We start from the raw sequence: 19,386 nt of genomic DNA on the forward strand, positions 1-19,386 counted from the left end.
AAGCTCCACAATAACATCTTAAAAGAAGCTAGTTAAGATCTATGTCTTAAATGCTGGTTTCCCCATTTACAACTTTGCTCCTTGTCTCTGAATACCTTGAATCATTATTCCCCAAAACTCATCTCTGCACACATCTCTTTATTTGCAGCTCACAGTTGTCACTGCCATACCTTCAAAGGCATTACAGCAAGAGACATGAGTCCTTGCTTCTGATTCTCTGTTTTACGTGCTGTTTCTCTGGATTCAGGCTGCTGGTGGTTGACTGAACCTTTGCCTTTCTGCACAATGTGGTGTTGAATGCCGTGCTCACTGCGATCACTCTGCCTAACGTATACCTCAACCCCCCTTCAATAGCTCTTTTCAAGAGCCCTTTCCTGAAGACCATTATTTAGCCTTTCATTTTGGTGTATCACTCCAAATCTTTCATCCTGGTTCCAGATTTCACGGGACTAGTCCTAATATAGCAGGTATGAAAGACAGAGACATCCCTTTGACTTAGGGAAGTTAACCATTGTTAATCACTAATATAATTTTAGGATGGTAACATTAGCAGTGACAGTGATGATTGCTTACACACAGACTACTGGCAATGGGAAATCTGAGGGAGCATAATAAAGATTATCTTCAGTAGGACTGGAGATTTTATTCCCTGTTTCTTTGTCAGCTGCATCTTCTGTCCAGTCCTGCTGCTTTCCAGGATGTCCAGACAGGTACAGTGCAGGATGGTCCCTGACTGAACGGACAGAGTCACTCTAATCCAAAGACCTGTGTTTTCTGTCAGTGGAGGAAGGCAGCATTTTTGAGCAACACTGTCAGAACTCATATCAGTACTCACCTGCTCCTTTGCTTCCTGTATCTCACAGCCTGGAGATATTCATGGGAACCGAGCAGATTTATTCCTTCCTTGCGTGAGATGGTCTTATTAGCATTGGGAAAAGGTAAAGAGTAAATCAGGTTTTAAGTTGTAGAGCTGTATCTCTGTTACGCAGTGAAATTTCACTACTTTTCATTCTGAAATTTTGGAATGAAAGCCAATAATTGATTATCTGGTAGTATTTTAAACTTTACATCTTTTGGGCAGATTTGTATTTTTTCCTTGCTTTGACTTACAGGGTTAGTACTCTAGGTATTCTCTGCTTCTTCCCCTCACCTTTTTCCAGTGAGGCCTTAATTTTGTTTTGGTATCATAGGAAAGTTATCTGATCCTGGGTGCTGTGTTTCTCTTGCATATTGGAAGGTGATTATTATTTTTTCTGGAAAGATTACAGAAATCAAGGATCAAATGTTAAAAAATCCACTTTCCTTGAACTTATGCTGTGATGACACACTCTGCAAATCTGCTTCACATTTCTTCCAAATGTTATCCCTGAGTTTTGCTTGAATTGGCACATTAGGAAATCATGTTGAATAAAGCTTTGTTTCTGGAAAGTATCTCTCCTGTCTAGGTAAGAGGAATATGAGAGATGTTCATTTTGTAACCATTTTTCATGGTTTCAAGGAAAGGTTTCAACCTTTCATAGATAAGGATCCATTTAAAGCACATTTAATGAATCTGCTATCCCTCAATTCTCTCTTTATACACACACACATATGTGCACACATGTAGGTATATATACAATTTATTTCCTGCTTGGAGAATCCACAAATTGTTGTTGTAAATATACATACACAACATATTTATATTGTTTATTGATCATCTTTCTAACCGTTTGTATTCTTCCCTTACACCATTATCTCTTTCCGTTGCCTTCTGTACCTCTCATCACTTTAAAAACAAATACTAGTAAAGGCAATCTGCACCTGTACGCTGTATGTTACCTATCAAACAGCAACAAGCAGTTTCATGATCCTTTCACTCAGAGGCACACAGTGTGCTTTAGGTGTGTTTTGTGCCCAGAGTCATCTTTTTTGCGGATCTACTTTGAAATCTTTATCGTTACTACACCTAGTCATAATCCTGTCTTAAAATAAAATTAAAATGCAAGAAGACAAAGCAGTGCTTGCCTCACATTGTTCTTTACCAGTGTCAATGTATTTTATTCCCCTGGACAGAAATACCAACCTATTTGGACATTTAGGAGAAATCTGTATTTGCTATTTTGGCTACATATTAAGTAATCAAAACTCTTTTTTAAAAAAACTGGCAGGTAGATGTAAAGCAGAGCCTAGCAAACTTTTATCAATTTCTTTTTTTTCTTCCCAAGAACATTTTAATTAACATTTTTCTTTTGACAGGTTTTTTTGATAAAAGCGTAAAGCCTTAAATGATGACATTATTATTCAAGTTGTTGTCTGTGCATTTAAGACATTTAAGCTAAAACATTTAGTTGCTGTGGTTACCCAGCTGAATCTGTAGGCAGATTTATTGCAAAAAGTCTGCCTGTAAATGTTAGTATTATCTGTGCATATCTGTTTTTTGCTATTGCTACTTCTTTATGCACAATGAAGTCTACAGTTCAGAATACATAAGGTTGGACATTGCATAGTTCCTGTTCCTCCCAAATTAATCTTATAAAGTAGTTTGTTTTCATATTTTAGATTTCAAAAATCATCCAAATAATGTGAAAAATGATCTTTCTTTAAACATAATGATACATGCTCAACTTTGGAACTTCAATTTTTGTCATTAAATAATCTCCCTTTTTTGTACAACAGTAAGATAGTACATGTAAACTAAATTTAATACTGGTGGAAAGTGGAAAGGCCTACAAAGTTCTGTCTCTCTAATTTACAGCTGCCATACAAATAAGTAACGCTCTTTCTTATTTTGTGTGCTGCCATTTCGAGAAAAATCCTTCTGCCATTCTGCAGAGTGAGGGAACTTGAATGTTAACGTTGTGCTGACTCTGTGACGGGAAAGCAGCAGTAGTTGTTGCTAAGACTCCTCTCCAACTTTTCCCTGGGTTTGTGTCGTGTCTGACAGCCCCTTTGTCTACTCTGAATATAATTGGAATTGCTTCACGTAATTGCACTTTGCTTGAATTTTTGTTGTTTCATTTCTGAGATATTAAACAGAATAGTTATTTTTTTACCTTGTAATAAAACTGAAGTACTACATTTCAGTATGTTAAGGATCTTGACAGTACTTTGGATTTCACAGTGTGAAGTAATGGCTCATCATTATGAAGAGAATAGAAATGCAGGCTTTTTAGTTTTTCATGCTTTATGTGTGATTTTTTTTTCGCTTCCTACGCTTGGGGTCTCCCTCATAGTTGTCTTGTTCCAACAGAATGGGCCTGATTGGCTTTGAAACTCTTCCTCTTGAGTCATTGTGGAAGCTCGCTCCTGGAAAGGGACCACGAGCTCTCCCTCCCCAGCTTCCTTACCACTTCAGTAATAAAGAAATGTCCCCTGCTCTGTCAGCTTGGCAGCATAGAAAATCATTTTTTTATATCCAGGCCACACTAATCTTTGCATAGTATAAATGCAGTGTGGCATGTGGTGCTAGAGTAATATAAATGTCACTTCCTCTTGTTATAAGGTTAATGAAAGTAGTGAAAGTAAATACTATTAAAAATGCTAAAATATTAGGAGCTTTTATATTTACGGAATCTATTGTTTATTTTTCCCACAATGACACATATTTAAAAGGGAATATCTTCTCTTTCGTAATTGCTACAGTGAGAAGAAATGAGAGAAAAAAAATGGATTTCCTTTTTGCTTTTGAGAATTCATTTATTTACCTCATTTTTACCTAGTTCAACCAAAGACATTAGTCAAACCAGAGACATTTCTTGACTCCAAATTATAGGATAGAGAAAGGCAAAAACAACGGAAAATTCAGCCGTTTGTGAGAATACTTGAAGCATGTACTATATCTGTATTATTTCTGCTTTTTAATATGTTCTCAGAACACTTCACATATGGGAAATAAAAGTCCAAAGTGACTGATGGTAGGATAGGCAGAAATTACTGAAGATAAAGAAATAATGAAATAAGATTAAAAACTTTTCAGCAGAAGGTACAATGCATAATCACACATGGAGCTACTGCAATAGAATGCAAAATAAAGCATTGGGTAGCCTAGTTTTAGATTATTGTACTTTAGTTTGTATTAAATTGTAGTAAATGATCTCCTTTAATCTTTATTTTATATTTGCATACTCTTTTGGGAACTTGTTCAAATATTGTGAAGAATTTCATTTTAATCCCCACAGATCTTGAATATTTCTTTGACTCTTGACAAAATTTGTCCTTAACAGCAATGCTTTTTATTTTAATTTTATTTTAATTTGGTAGAAGACAGTTTTGTTTTGCTAATGCATTGGATGCTTTTGAAATTTCTAAAACCATTTGAAGACCTTTTTTATTTTAGTGTCATTATTCTGTTGCAAACTTGCCAAGATCCATTAAAGTGTCTTCACTGAAAGTAGAATAAACATTTGGCTTTATAGCTCACTCCTAGATTTTTCACTTTATTTCATTTGATCTAATTAAAATGTTGAAACTCCTCTCTGAGTATGAAAGTAGTGTCACACATCGATCATACTTAAAATAGTATTTCCCAAAGTCAATCAGAGAGTGGATTTTTTAAAATGCTCATCAAAATCCTCCCTTTCTGCATGCAGATGGGGAGGATCTGTTGGCATTGAGGATTGAGGAATTTGGAGCTGAGTCTTGGGAAAGTCTAAAGCCCTTCTGTTCTTTGGACTTACTGATTTCCTTCTGCCCAAAGACTGCTAAAAGGAAGCTCTTTCTATAACTCTTCAAAAGAGTTATAGATATATAGATATATAATAACTGGGTAGGTGAGATATATTACTGCTTTCATGATGCTTCTTGTTCAGACCTGGTCATCAGTATTTGTAAAGATCTTTCAGCAAACTTATCCTGATTTTGTGATTCTCTGATAATCTGAACTGGCTGTCACCTTCTAGAAATGCCAGAATTTCCTACGTATTTGGAAAGAAGGAAGCAGTGAAACATTCCTTTATCCTGAAACTCTAACTTCTTCAGCCCTTAAGTCAAACTTTCATAAGGCTTTTATAGCCTGTAAGTTATTCTTCACTCTAAATGTAGCTTTGAGTCTATCTTCAGATCTAAAAGACGGCCAAAGTGTACTTAGCAGTTACCTTGACTATTTCTGTCTTTATTTTTCATTCATTACATTTCATTCCTTCATTGCGTTACATTTAAAATCTGCCTAAAATTTTTGATTTGTCTTTAAGACAGTCCCCAAACTACTGCCTATTCAAAAAGGGGCCATCTCAACATTGTCTCTTTGCTTTCATTTTTTAAAAATTAATTTAAAAAATCTAAAATTGTGCTACTAATTTTTTGTAACTTTTTTTTCCTATTTTTATGGTGCTTTTATTACCTGATCCTTTTTTTAGTCATTTCTCTTGTCATTAGATGCATGTGTTTGAATTTTTCTTCTGTTTTCCTGAATTATGAAAAATGAAGGTATTCTTTATAGAAACAGAGCCCTCTACCTAATGTTTCCAAGTTTCTCACCATTAAATCATCATCATAGATATGAAAATGGAATTTATTTGACTAGTCTGTCACCCGCTGCTTACTGCACCGTGATACCTTCTTTCTGTTCTTTGTGTATTGCTGAATCTACAGTGGGGTTAGTTGTGTTTATCTGGATGTGCTGGGAACCCTCATGTCCTAGTTCAGTGCCTTTTCCCTGCTCTCAATGTAGTTAGCGTATTTTATGGCACAGTTGACTAGGAGTTATGTTCTTGCCTTTGAGGGTCAGAATTTTTGTTTAAGGATCATATCCCGCAGGGCAGTGCTTATAAAATAGTAATGTCACTTGGCCACAGAGTTCATGGAACTAATCTAATGTTTGCAAAAGTCGTTTACCAAAGACAGCAGTAAATAAAAGAAAAAAGAACTTGGAAACAAGAATCATGGAATTTATATTTAAAATAAATGTATATAAAATTGCAGAATTTCTGTGCTAATTGTGAGCTTCCATTCGTAGAATTTATTATACCTAAGTAGTTGGGTATACCCTTTAAAAACATAACAAATGTTTTTAACAGGTTTTGATATAGGCTTGTCCTGGCAGGATATGCTGCAGTTGTTTCTGAATGTAAAGTGCATCAGTGTGTGCATTAATGAGTATCTCTTCTTTCCTATTAGTCTATATTACAGGCTAATTTACCCTCCAGTAACACTTACAAACATTAGCAATATATATCCTGGTTTATTTGCCCCTCTCACCCCAGGTAAAGATTTTGTTTTGTGCGTTGCTGATTTTCTACTTCATTTGCAAACTGTAGCCTTGACAAGAAACCAGAGCAGCACTTTGAGGACGAAGTAGAGATTCATAATTCCATGCTGGAAATTTTTAAGGGTTTTTGTTTTTTTCGCAGCATACCGTTCATGTACACAGTATGATGTGAAGTGCTTGTGTCTGTGGACTGTGCTGGGCTCTGTTGTCACACAGAATTAGTTCTGCTATCTTCACTCAGGTGAAACCAAGTTGGCCCTTATATAATGTGTTTAGCTGCATGAAGCAATTGCATTATCAACAGAAGAGCCAGGCTAAATCAAACTACAGCCTGTGAAAGCCATTGCCACGTTGGTGTTAAGGATTTTGTTAGATTAATCCTGCAGTGAAGAATCTCTTGCGAGTTTTGCAAAGCAAATTTTGGCAGGAGGCTGTGGATTTTGTAATGTCAGTAAAGCACATGCACATTGCGTTGCCTCTGCCAGGATAATGTAATGTAGATTGGAATGAAGAGCCAAGCAGGGGATTTTATAAAAGTCTGCTAATATGTTTGGCCAGTCTGTGTATCTTGACACAATTTCATACTTTTATAATGCATAAATCTTGTTCAAAGAATATGCCTAATTATTGGGTGTATATCCAGTTCTTTTTTCTTTGGTAGCTGTACGGTAGGTGTGTACATGGATTATTCGTGGCAGGGAAAGCTCGCTAGTCTCTGGGACTAAATTTAATGAAAATGATGGCAATTTGGAATCCTCTGTGGTGCAGGGCACTTGCAGCTGTGCACCCAGTTTGATCCAAGTTGCAATATTATTTAAATCCTCACCATTCTTGTGTATATAAATCATTAGAAAGTGAAATTGTTTCTTAAGGATATAAAAAAGCAATAATAATCCCAAGTGGTGTAATGCTATGACTTATGAATGGCATACATTTTATTATATTTGGAATGATCGACGTTCGACAGAGACATGACCAGCATTTAATCCTTGTAACATCTTCTATGCAGCTCGTATTGAAAATATTTTATCATGTAGTTTAAATGTAAAAGTTCAAAAAATGTGTATTCAGTAAGTTTCTAACCTCCCACTACTTAGTTTAGGTGTGGAGCCTAATAGGTGCTGCCTATCCTTGCAGGTTGTTAGAAGTTAATGAAATAATACACAGTTGCACATTCAATGTTGGAGCTGTACAGATAAAGGAAAAATAGCTCAACATGTTGCCTTATTCTTAGATTTTTAACTGTAATTGTTCAGCATATCTGCCATCTGTCTGAGTGACTCATGCCTCTGGTTGTATTTCTGCCAAAGTAAAGATTTTGGACAGTCTTGGAGTATTCATAACAAAAATGTGACGTATGCAAAGTGAAAACTGAGATTAGCTTTGAGTTGTTATTCTCTCTCCTTGTTGTACCTTTTCTCCTTTTATTTTTGTATTTTCTTTCGTTAAAATATATTTTTAAATTGTTTAGACAAAGTACTTGGAATAGTTCTTCGTTGTGCTGCCAATGCCATATATCAGAAAATGCATTAATATATGGATATATTCCTTGCTGAGTATAACTGTACATATAAGGTACAGATTGGCTATAGTGGAGAGTAGGACGTAATGGACAACGAGGGAGCCAGCACTTAATTTATTCTTTACGGCCTATTTAAAAGCTCATGTAATAAATTTACATTTTGAATTTAATATGATACCTTAATAATATACCTTTATTCCTATTATTTTTTATTATTATTTTTATGGGATAATGTCAGCTAAAGAAGGTCTTTTAATAACCATAGAGTCTCTGTTAGAGACATTCATTCCTGTGTCTTGTGCCATGTAAATTTTGTTCTTGAGGAGATGAATTTGAGGCAGCACCAATACAAAAATGCCTCTTCCTCTGCTTCTTCTCAGCACCTCATCATTTTGCTGCTGGTTGTGATTGAACGTGTTCATTTATATGTTTACAAAAGTTAAATGTCCCAATTCTTTTTTTTTTTTTTGTCATTTCATTTTCTTAGGCTATGTTTGACGCTTTGTCTGACCTCCCTGAGTGGTATGGTATAAAAGAAATGCAAGCAAATTGGATAGGTGACTGTTCTGGGTGCTTCCTCGACTTCCTGCTAAAGGTAACTCAGCCAGTTCCAGCGTTGCTGACACAAGGGGAAGGAGCGCGTGGCGCAGGGGGGTGTTCGGGTCCAGTGCTGTGGTAGGGCCAAAGCACTTGGCAGCTCATGAGAATCCCCGAAAACAAGGATATTTGGGAGAGGAGTGCCGAGCTCTGGCTGGCATCTCTCTGCACAGCCGACTGAGGCCTTAAGAAGAGTAAAATTATCTAAAAAGCAATGAGAAGGTCTGAAGTCCTTCTGATGAGAAGTCATCTCAGATGTGGTAGTGGCAAAAGAGATTTTCAGAGACTCTAAGCAGTTCAACCCTCGTGCTTCGGAGCTTTATGGTGTCTGTTTGCACTGGCCCAATATCTGAAAAGCAGTTTATTATTTTAAACCTGAATTTCTGAGAACCTTAAATTGAAACAGCTTAAATTTTGTTAGGTAAATTGTTTTTATCCTTTGCTTCTGAAAATCTGTATCAAAACTTGTATGGAAAAATCTCCTTCTAAGAGAAGGCCTGCACTTCTAATGGAGAAAAAGTATAAACTCATCTGGGATATTTTCTTTTCTTTATTAGGTTAATGGTAAAATAACAGGAGAGAAGATAGCAGCCTACACCTACACGCCTGAAGCCATTTATGGAGCTTCCCATTTATATATCTTACCAGATCACCGACTGCTGCACGGGAATAGCAGCCTAAAGGAAGTCTTTCAGAGGGAGTTCATCCAAGGGAAAGGTGATATTTTTCTTAGACTGCATTTTGTTGTAAGACTGAAACAACTTTAGAGAATTATGTTCAGAAAATGTGTGCCCAGCTGAGCACAACATTGCTCTTGAGAGGGAGCAGGTCCTTTTGATTCTTGCACATGTCAAGTAGTAGCACTCCAGCTTGTCGTGCCTTCAGAAGAGGGTAATGGGGACTACGTTCAACCTCATACTTTACAGTTTGCAAAGTAATGACCCAGATTATCATTTTCTTATGCAGTAGAAGTGAATATTCAAACACTGACTGTGGGAATTCACTGGGAAATTTCTCCACTGTAGGGAGTATGTCATTAGAACAGAGATGGCAGCACCAGCTCTTGTACCAGCAATGATCTCATCCCATCAAGGGACAATAGCGAGGGGAAGAGATCATTGATACATAGCTGAGTAGATCACTGATATATAGCAAATAATTCTCTGCTGTACAGATCCTGCTGTTTATATATGGTTCCAGTAGAGTGAATTCAGAGTAGCCAATATGGCCATTATGGCAGGCACTGTCTTGCACAGAAGTTACAAATAAGGTAGTGGTAATTGGTTTCTTTAATTGCTGGTGACGGGTAGTGGTCTGCCTGCACTGAGTGGCCCTGTCCTACTCATTTTTGTCATTTGGAAGTCCAGAAAATTACAAGAATAAATACAAGATATAGTGTATGCATATATCTTTTCTTAAGGCTGTTATTTAAGATTTGTTAGGTGGTTTCATCATGTATATAGCATCCCGTGTCAAGAGCAAAAAGCAGGAATCTTGAGGAAAAATACTCTGCTTACACAGAACCTGTTTTATTTTTGAGTGATTCATTTCTGTAATCTAGACAAATCATTTTCCTTGGTAGCAGGAAAAAATGGAGCTTGAATGTGTTGAATATGTAGAGCCCTTGTCCCAGAAGGAGGGAGAGCAATGACTTGGAGAATTTTTATTAAGATATAAAGGAACAAATTACAGCTCCTACCATTCTGCCAGATCAATGTACAAGCCCCAAGAAAGGCACATCCATGGAAGCACCTGCATCTTTGTTGAATCTTGTGCTTTATGCCAAAGTGCACAAGTGCAAAGCAAGGGATTTTTTTTTTAACGTGGAAATAATTGAAAGCTTTTTTGTTCTGTTAATGACAGACTTTACCTTTCGTTTGAGTGAAATCAAGAAACTTTCAACCAGAATGATGTCAGCCAGAATACACTGAATAAAAGGCTTCCAAGTGGAAACAATTCCAGAATCTTAAGTCTCATATAGCTGTGTACTCCTGGGATGGGTGAATGTATTTATATATTTATATTCTGCAGTTGAAATAAGCTGATAATTTGATTGTGTATTATTCAAGCATTTCAAAGGAACAGACTAATATTTTCCAAAGAAGATAACCTATAGGAATAGAATTTGCATGTGAAATTTCACACAGCCATTTCAACCATGGTATATGTGAATGCCATGAGTGATGGTATTCAAGCCAAAAAATACTCAGGATTGCCTTGAAAAGACTATAGTTTCACTATTAACCATTTTTTTTAAATTCACAGTGATATGAAAATTTATTTTACTTTTTAATTGTTCTCTTTTCAGCTCAGATAATCTCTTAAGTCCTTTTCTTTGTTGTCTGTTCTCATTTAAATAGTTAGGAAGATGTGTCTAGATGTTTTCTAGCAGAGAAAAAGAAGTAATATGGCAAAGTAACTGAAAGTTCTAATACCTGTATTCTTGGAGCACAGTTCTGTATTGTAAGCTATTATCATTTAAATAGAGGGTGAGCAATCAGTTTTCAAACATTAAATTTTTAAATTATCGAAATACAGTATATTTATTTACAATCTGGTAAGTCTACCAGTTTTGTCAGTGTGAGACATCTGAGGTAAAGGTTTAACCCTTACATTGTTTGTTAGGTCATTCCAATGCTGAGCAACTCCCTCCCTTTGTGTTTGTAGTTACAATATTCTCTCTTTGCAGTTATAATAATAATGGTATGAGCAAAGGAAGGAGTGTCTCATAAACTGAAGAACTGTTGTTCGAGGTTCAGCATAAACCTGATGTTTTTGCTGAAGAAAGAGCAAAGTTATTTTTAAAAGCAGGCTGTCCTACCTACTCAGTTTTCTATTCATGAGGCTTTTTGCTTAGATGCTTTCAAAGAGCAAAATGATTCCTCTTCTACTTTCTTAAATAGAGAACGAAAGCTCTGTGCAGTGGTTTGAACAGAAGAAATTTTCTCCAGATTATTGACAGTACAGAATCAAAATGAATATCTCAAAGAAAATTTGAAAAAATATGTCAAAAATAAATATAGAATTTGTGTTCATAAGGCAGATAAGATGCATTAATCGTATTCTCTGAAATTTTTATATTTTACTTCAAGCAGACATTACGTGCATAACAGTACAAGCCTGAGGTTCTGCTTAGCTTAATTATGAAGACAGGCAGAAGAAAGCTCATAGTGATCTGTATTTTAATTATTATAATCTAGAGTCAGGTCCTAGAAATATCATATTTGTCCCTTATCCTTGTAAAATAAGCATTGGTTTATCTTACTATGTGTGTCTGTAAAATTGTATTTTTAAAATTGAGACTTTTTATATTTTGACTTGATCCTGACCTCTGATTTGTCAAAGGGTACATATCTTGCCACAGAGTCTCTCACTGAAGAGCTTGCTTTCTGTTCCCTTGCATAGCGTAATGTGCAGCAGTTACACACGCAGCTCATTTTCCAAAGAATCATTAGCTTATGGTTTTGAAGCTGCTTTTAGCTTAAAAGTGCTAAAAAGTTAGAAACAGTTCCCAGTTGAGACAAGGGTTTTCAATCATCAAAACTTAGGAGGGTTCAGGTTGGGTTTTCTTCTTTTCAAGCTCAAAGCTACAAAATATAAATCAGTTTCAGATTATCAAAATCCTTACCCTTTTCTATGGTTTCAAGGATAGTGATGCAAGACAACCTCTAATATCAATATCAGTGTTTTCTTTAGAAATCCGTAAGTTATGGATAAGATATGCATATCCATTCTTTTTTTTTCCTACAAAAACCAGTATTTCTCATGCTCTGTGTATAAGCATAGTATATAGCTCCTTTTCAATTCTGTCTGAATCACTGGGGTTTTGTTTTGCTTAGTTCTGTGTTTGTGTTTCTCAGTATATAAATCAGGGCTGCTTATTTTCCGACTTTATTAGCACCAGTTCATACCATTTTATGGCAGTCCTTCATTTATGTTGAGGACTTCAGGGTTTTTATTACAATCCAAACCTCCCTCTGTTTGTTACTTTTTTTTTTTTAATTACAATTATTTTTCAGTCAGGCTTGCCGAAGTTTTTAATACCTCCCAGTTTCTTAAAATATGATTGGTTTTTGTTTTTCTTTCTTATTTAAACAAGCTGTAATCTAAACTTCATGAAGTTTAAGATATACTGAGATTTTCTTTTCGTATTAAGCAATATTCTTATTACTGTCATATTGTACTTTTGTTATCTTTGTGTTTAATTTTAGATTGCCTTACTTCAGTGACAGCTGTGAATTTGCTTACCAATCAGGAGATTCCTGTCGTCATCTCAGCAAAACCAGATTTTGAGAGTTTCATCGATACTAAAATAGGTGTGTGACACTTGATGTGTAAATGGAATAGTCTGGTTTTCAGTTAACTGTGTTGGAGTACCGGAGGCTATCGTGATAAATCTTGGAATTAAATGGCTTTTTTTCTGGACTTTGGTACTACACTGTTCTTAATCAAGGAAGAAGGAAAGGAGAAGTAGCTATGTAGAATCTGGGAGCAGATTTGCAGGATGATAGATTTTAATAAAGATATTATAATGTTAGTAAATTTGAGGAGAAGTTGTCTTAAGAATCTCTATCTTGTGAGGATTGATCACATATTGCATGTGTGCATTTGGAGGTCTTTGACTGTCCTTGGTCAGACTAGAACTCTTCCAGTGTTTGACATAAATATTTTCCAAGAGTCCCAAACTTGTAGGATGTTTGTAGTGAACATAAATCATATGCACAGTTAGAGAACTATGTTTCAGACATTTTTTTTGTAGTTTAATGCCCTAAACTTCCAGATGTGATTCTTTCCTGTTTATATTGTGTTGAGATCAGTGAAGTGATTCACTGCATGTAGGAATTCTTTTCAGTTAGGCTTGACAAGTTGTCTTGGAGCTTATCTCTAAAGAAAGTATTCCCATATTTATTATTATAATTTATTAATTCCTTGTAGTAGCAGTAGTTGTTGTTGTTGTTGTTGTTGTTGTGGTCTCATCTCAGATGAAATAAGCAGTCAGCGTTCTATACGCATACTGATAAGTTCTTTATCTCTTCATAACCCATTCCACTGTCTTCCTTATTCTTTCAGTCACTTTTTGGTGCCACTGTCTCACTTCTTTCCTACTCTGGGAGTGCTACAGCCTCCTCTACATTATTGCCAATGTTGGCTTTTCTGAGCCCAAATAGAACTGAATAAAACCAGCTGATTCTGCAGAGCCACTGCAGGGTCTTTGTGCCATTTTTCTTGGTGCTGCTTTTACTGAGTAATGTGCAAAAAATATCCTGGCTGACCCCCTCAGGGCTGGATGGCAGACCTTGCTTGTAATGTGCCTGCATCTCACTCTTCAGGACCAAACTGCTTTGAGAACCAGAACTTCTTCTGGAGTAAGAGGAGCCAAATAATTGAGATGCCTAATCTTATTTTTTCGTGAAAAACCTCCATGTTGTTCACTGGCATGTGCCTTGGCCTTATGTCTGTTGGAAACGGCCCAGATCTTCCCAGGAAGTTCGGGCTGCCAGCTGTTGAGTTCTGCAGAAGTGCATTAATAGCAACATTTTTGCAAAAGCAAGGGAGGCCAAAAAGGGGAGTCTGCTTTTTCCATTTGTAGAGCATATTGTGAAGCCACCTGTTGCAGATTGCAGAGCTCTCTGACAAATTAAGATACATTATCGTATAATAGGGCCTTTAAATGGCAAGAGAGTACATCTGCTCAAAAGATTTAATGGTGATTCTTTACTTTGCCAGGGAGGGAGTTATTTGTGGTGGAGGAGTCTGGTTTGGTTTTCATTTGCTATCTGCTTCCAAACTTCCATGTATTAACAGAGTTAATATATTTACAGTGGCAGCAGACATTTCATTGCTTGAACAAAGATGCTTGTTAAACCAACTTTGAATGTCGTTTGTATGTTAATAATCCTAGAGTGCTCAGCAATATTTTTGAGAGTTTTTGGTCTATAGCTTTAACCGAACTATTACTTGCATTGGGTTATTTTTAAATATTTCTTTGCCTTTTAAAGGTGATAATGAAAGTGCAAGAATATCCAAAGTGTTAAATAAATTATCCCTCCCCAAAAAAGTATGCATAAAGATGCATCTCCCTGTGACCTGATAGATCTGCTAGTATCTCAGTGATACTTCAGAGTACAACTGTATAATAAATACATAAAGTTAACAGATTTCTTACTTTGCCCCTGAAAGGTAGCCCTGCAAAGTGCAGCACAGTAACTACTAAACTGCATGCAGCAAAGTTAGGGGGAAGATGTCAGCATCTATCAATATGAATGAGGAATATTTAAAGATAATGTGTCATTTTATGATGCTGGTAAATTGCTGTAATAAAAAGAAGTCTGTGTGGGTTGGAAGAGGAACTTGTATTCAAAATGTATGACTGTCCCAAATAATAAGATGCAAAGGGAAAGACAGCATCAGGAGCCTTAAATTATTCTGACTTCTGTGTTACTTATTACAAAGTGTTCTCAGTATCTGTATTCTGAGAAGAAAATTTATATTTTTGATGGATTTTTCGTCAGATTAAAAACAAATCATGTCCTTCATAAGAAATTAAAGGGATAGTAACGTTAGATACTGTAGTATTCTGATGCATTTTAATAAGTTAGGAATTTAGGAAGTGATTAAATTTACTCTTAAAAAAGGTGTGTTTTTTTTTTCTCTTTATCTAAAATTTATTGTTTTCTTTTTACACTTTTTCTGAGCCAAGTAATTTTCAGGCTCTCGCAATAGGACATTGACATTTGGGTTACTGAGATATCGATGAAACATATTTATAATTATTGCCTCTTCACTTCCACTTCTTCAAGGATATTTTTACAGATCTTAAATTTTTAAACTTTATGGAGCTAATATAAAATATTATAAAGAGTGGAGTGACATAGAAAGAAAATACTGTACCTTCAAATGATCAATAGCCATGTCATTCAATTCCAGGGCTATTTTTCTTTTTCCTTTCTAGGAATTCCTAGTACTAGTACAGAAGATGCTGCAGTAGCTAAGAATCTGGGTATTTCTTTCACCAAAGTGATTGAGACATTGCCAAATGGCTTGGAAAAAGTCATTAATTCTGGTGAGGTAGGTGCACAAATACTGAGTTCCTCTCCAACATAAAATAGCAATGTAAACTAAAATTGCTTTCCGGAAAATGCCAAATACTTCGCATGTTTTCAGGGATTTTGGATTTTTTTAAAAGGTTTTCTTAAGACCTAAGCAAGGTCAATGCTATGAAATTTCTAGGAATACTTTAATAATAAACTGTATTAGTTCTTCTATAGCAATAAAATGAACTTTTTCCCAGTCTTAATCTTTTGTACATGAGAAGGAAATGTGGTATTTGTCCGAGTTTTATAATGGAAAGTAAATAATTAATTCCATGTTAGAAGTTGATTCTTGCTTTCATTATCTGTGTATATTTTTAAGCTAAATTTGTCCTTTTTCACATATGCATTGAAATATATTGTAAGCCTTTCTGGTAAAAACATACCTGCTGTAAGTGCCATAGAAATCTTATCCTTAAATCAAATTGTATAGAGTGTTATAGCCCCAGCAAAGGTGTTGTTTGACAGATTATGACCTTTATGTCTGTTACTACATGATAGGTAGAATCTGAGTGGTTAAAAGGTATTTGGAAGCAAGGAATAGACTAGGCTCGAACAGACACAGAGGAGATGGAAAGCTGGTCTGCCATCCACATTTCCTCAGTGTCTGCCCTGCTTTGGTGATGTACTGGAAGTTTTGGCATACAGCTGCTTGATAAAGTATCAGCAATAAATGCAGATATTTGCAAATAAGAGCTGAAGGGGCCTACAAGGGTGCTTTCTTAGCCCTGCTCAGGCCATCAGAGAGATTATCCTTAAAACAAGAGAGTTTAAATAAGTCCATTGACTGGTATGTGCATAGGCTTTTGGATAGGAGGATGCTAAACAGTGAGAAAGGTAAAATTAATATTAGACTCAAACTTTGTCACTGAGAAATGGCATTTAAGACTTTTATGACTTTATTTTGCATTTTTACCAGTAGCAAGTATGACTTTTTCTTTCTCTTTTCCAATTCTGTCTGTCTGTCTCTTTCTCCTCCCCTTGCCCCCTCAGTTCACAGGCATGACTCGACAGGAGGCTTTAAAAGCTCTTACGCAGCAGGCCAAAAGTAAAGGACTAGGTGGAGATCTAACGAGTGACAAATTAAGAGACTGGCTGATATCTCGACAGCGGTACTGGGGAACACCAATTCCTGTCATTCACTGCCAGGCATGTGGCACTGTCCCTGTGCCTTATGAGGACTTACCTGTGGTATTACCCAAGATAACCACCTTTACAGGAAAAGGAGCCTCACCTTTAGAAAATGTTCCGGAGTGGGTGAACTGTTCCTGTCCAAGGTGAGCAAATGCTGCACTTGCTGCGGACTGGGAGGGATCCCTGTGTGCTTGCTGGTTTCTTGGGCTCATTCCAGAAGTGTTGATGACTGATTGCCCTAAGACAGCATGCTGTGCTAGAAGGATGTTTGGTTTGACCCAGCATAGTTGCTTTTAAAGCCTAAGATGACTAATGAATTATTTCTTCATGGTAAGGAACCTAGTATCTTGCTAATTTCCTTAACATAGACCAGCAAAATTGTGTGCTCTGCTATATAATTCTTTATCATGAAGGATCACATGGACTGTATATTACATGTGACAGCATATAATTCAGATTAAAGGAGGAAATAAATATATACATCTTGTCAACCTTGCCCAGCTGTTTAAGAAAACAAGCAGCCTGAATCATACAGCTAGGGAGAAACCCATTATAGAGATGAGATGTCTGGTTGTGAGGGCCACTTACAGACCCTGTAGTACACTAGAACTTGTGTGCAAGTTCTGTGTAGGGAGCTAGCAGGGCATGGGTTATCCCAGGTAAGATTTTCCTCAGCAGGAGAACCAAACATCACTTCCAGCAGTGACCACGTGGGAAAGACGCTGCCGGGCTGCCAGGCAGGAGAATCAGACCCATAAATGGCCCTGGGGCTCTCCTGCAGAATGCAGCACTTTCATAACATCTCATCATCACTTCCTTCTAGCACTTGCAGGTTAGCATGTTAGTCTGCTTTGCATTCCTAGTGAGGCAGCTTAGCCACAGGAGTTCTGGGCTTCTCTGGAAATACCTATTTTTTACCTTAGTTAATGGCATGTATATTACTAAAGCATACATTTACTTTCATATATTGTATAGAAAATTTCTTATCAGATATGACTGTTAAAATTATATAGTAGCATATTCTAAAGTGTGACTGATACAAGGAAGCATTAATAAACAAAAATGTTAGGTTTAGTTAAAAAAAAAAAAAAAAAGCAGTGACCTGACTAAATTAAATGGCCAGTGGCCACTCTTTATTACATGTTATGTGCAAGTGTGCATTGTTTTAACTGTTAGAGTTTTAAAGAAGGATCATTTACAATAAATAAAATGTTGCTAATGGGATTATAGGCTCCATTAAGCAAATAATTTATATTCAGGGAGAAATTAGAGGAAAATAACTTAAGCTTCTCAACTCATTTTAAAGCTGTGTTTATCAGTGCTGCCAGTGTAACTCCTAGCAAAGATTGATTTGCAGTAATCACAAATTAAAATTGTGCTACAAGGTCGAGAAAAGATCTGATACATCTCAGTATCTCAGTAGAAGCTGAAATTAAGCAAAGTTGATTTTTTTTGTGGGTGGGGGGGGTTAGAAATGAAATCTTCAAAGACCTTTTTGTGAGTATAGTCAGTGAGAGGCAACTATCCTGCTCCTTCTGCTGAATGCTTGTCTGATGCTATGTAGAGTGTGTGATATATATATTCAGTACCCATCGACCTTATGGCAAGGCATGTTTGTCTGGGCTTTGAGACTGGCTCTACGATTTGTAGTTTTCTTTCCTTTTTTTTTTTTTTTCAAAATAGGAAGCAGAGAGTTGATTTTTTTGTAATGGCAATTCTAAATTCCAGGAGCGGATGATTGAGAGGGCAGCCCTGTGTTGTGCAGTTTGTCACTGTTGCTTCATCTTAAAGCCATTTAGGCTTTTTTTTTCTTTTTTTCTTTTTCTTTTTTTTTCTTTTTGTTTTGTGTTTTGATTTGGTTTATTTGGGAAAGAGAAGAAGAGTTGGCCCTGTTACTTATGTCGGGTCTTTTTCCAACATACCACTGCTGTAACTGTTCAGGCTTCCATTTTCCAGTGTGAATTTCTTCATGGCCACTCTCTACCTGTTTGTTTTTGTGCCAAGCTTGGCGCTTGTCTAAAAATAATCTTGTCCTTCCTTCTCTCTTGCTCAGGTGCAAGGCAGCTGCAAGGCGAGAAACTGATACCATGGATACATTTGTTGACTCTGCTTGGTATTACCTGAGATACACTGACCCTCTCAATGCTGAGCGGTAAGGGCTCCGGAGGCAGGGCCTTGTGGTGGCCAAATCTGCTTTACAGAATAGAGGGGAAAAGAAGGAAGAAAGAGCCTGGATACTCTGGTGCTTTTAGCACCTGCCTTTGCAGAAGGGCAGTGTAAATCCATGTGCTTTCCTGATTTTGCACCTGCTGTCTGTCCCAGAGCTCAGCACAGAGTGGACTAGATGTTGCTGTAAGATTATGGCATTTGGTTGTGCCCAGTCCAGGAGATCCATGAAGGCAGAGCGTGTAGATACAACTGCCTAAGTGGAGGAGCTGCAAGGCAAGGGGCAGGAGCTCGCCTGAAAGGCCATTATGAGGCAGGGCCTGGAGGAAGAGTTCAGCTGAGAAGCTAACGGAATATATGACTGGAGGATACCACCAGAAATAAAAATAGCAACCTACCATAACTCTCGTCACTGACATTGTTTTATGTGCGACATTGTGTGTAGCCTTCCCAGTAACAGACTGAGTATTTCAGTGTGTAGAAATACAGTGCTTTTGCACTGGTAAGTGAAGGATTTGGGTACAACATCCAGCTGCCCAGAATGACATCTTCAGTTAGCTCTTTTAGCATTCTCATAAATCTTGCTGCTTCATCCTGTTCAGCCCTAAAGTGAAGTGGCATTGGGTTAGGTTCCTGCTGTGTTGTTACTTTGGGCATATGCATAATTAATAAAAGGAGATTCTTCTTGTGCT

At 36.7% G+C, this 19,386-nt stretch overlaps 1 protein-coding gene across 2 annotated transcripts in view; it reads left to right on the top strand.

Annotated features, from left to right (window-relative positions):
• Nucleotides 1-19,386, top strand: part of LARS2 (leucyl-tRNA synthetase 2, mitochondrial) — an 88,110-nt gene that overhangs the window by 40,894 nt on the left and 27,830 nt on the right. For both annotated transcript variants that reach the window (XM_088521086.1, XM_010227573.2), the window contains exons 8-13: nucleotides 8,194-8,301; nucleotides 8,861-9,020; nucleotides 12,515-12,619; nucleotides 15,256-15,371; nucleotides 16,388-16,671; nucleotides 18,582-18,680. In XM_088521086.1, the coding sequence (XP_088377212.1) occupies nucleotides 8,194-8,301; nucleotides 8,861-9,020; nucleotides 12,515-12,619; nucleotides 15,256-15,371; nucleotides 16,388-16,671; nucleotides 18,582-18,680 (872 nt within the window). The remainder of the gene's footprint in view (nucleotides 1-8,193; nucleotides 8,302-8,860; nucleotides 9,021-12,514; nucleotides 12,620-15,255; nucleotides 15,372-16,387; nucleotides 16,672-18,581; nucleotides 18,681-19,386) is intronic.

Source organism: Tinamus guttatus, unplaced genomic scaffold, assembly GCF_059628265.1.
Source record: "Tinamus guttatus ecotype Peru unplaced genomic scaffold, ASM5962826v1 Tinamus_guttatus_pri_ptg000115l, whole genome shotgun sequence".
NCBI lineage: Eukaryota > Metazoa > Chordata > Aves > Tinamiformes > Tinamidae > Tinamus > Tinamus guttatus.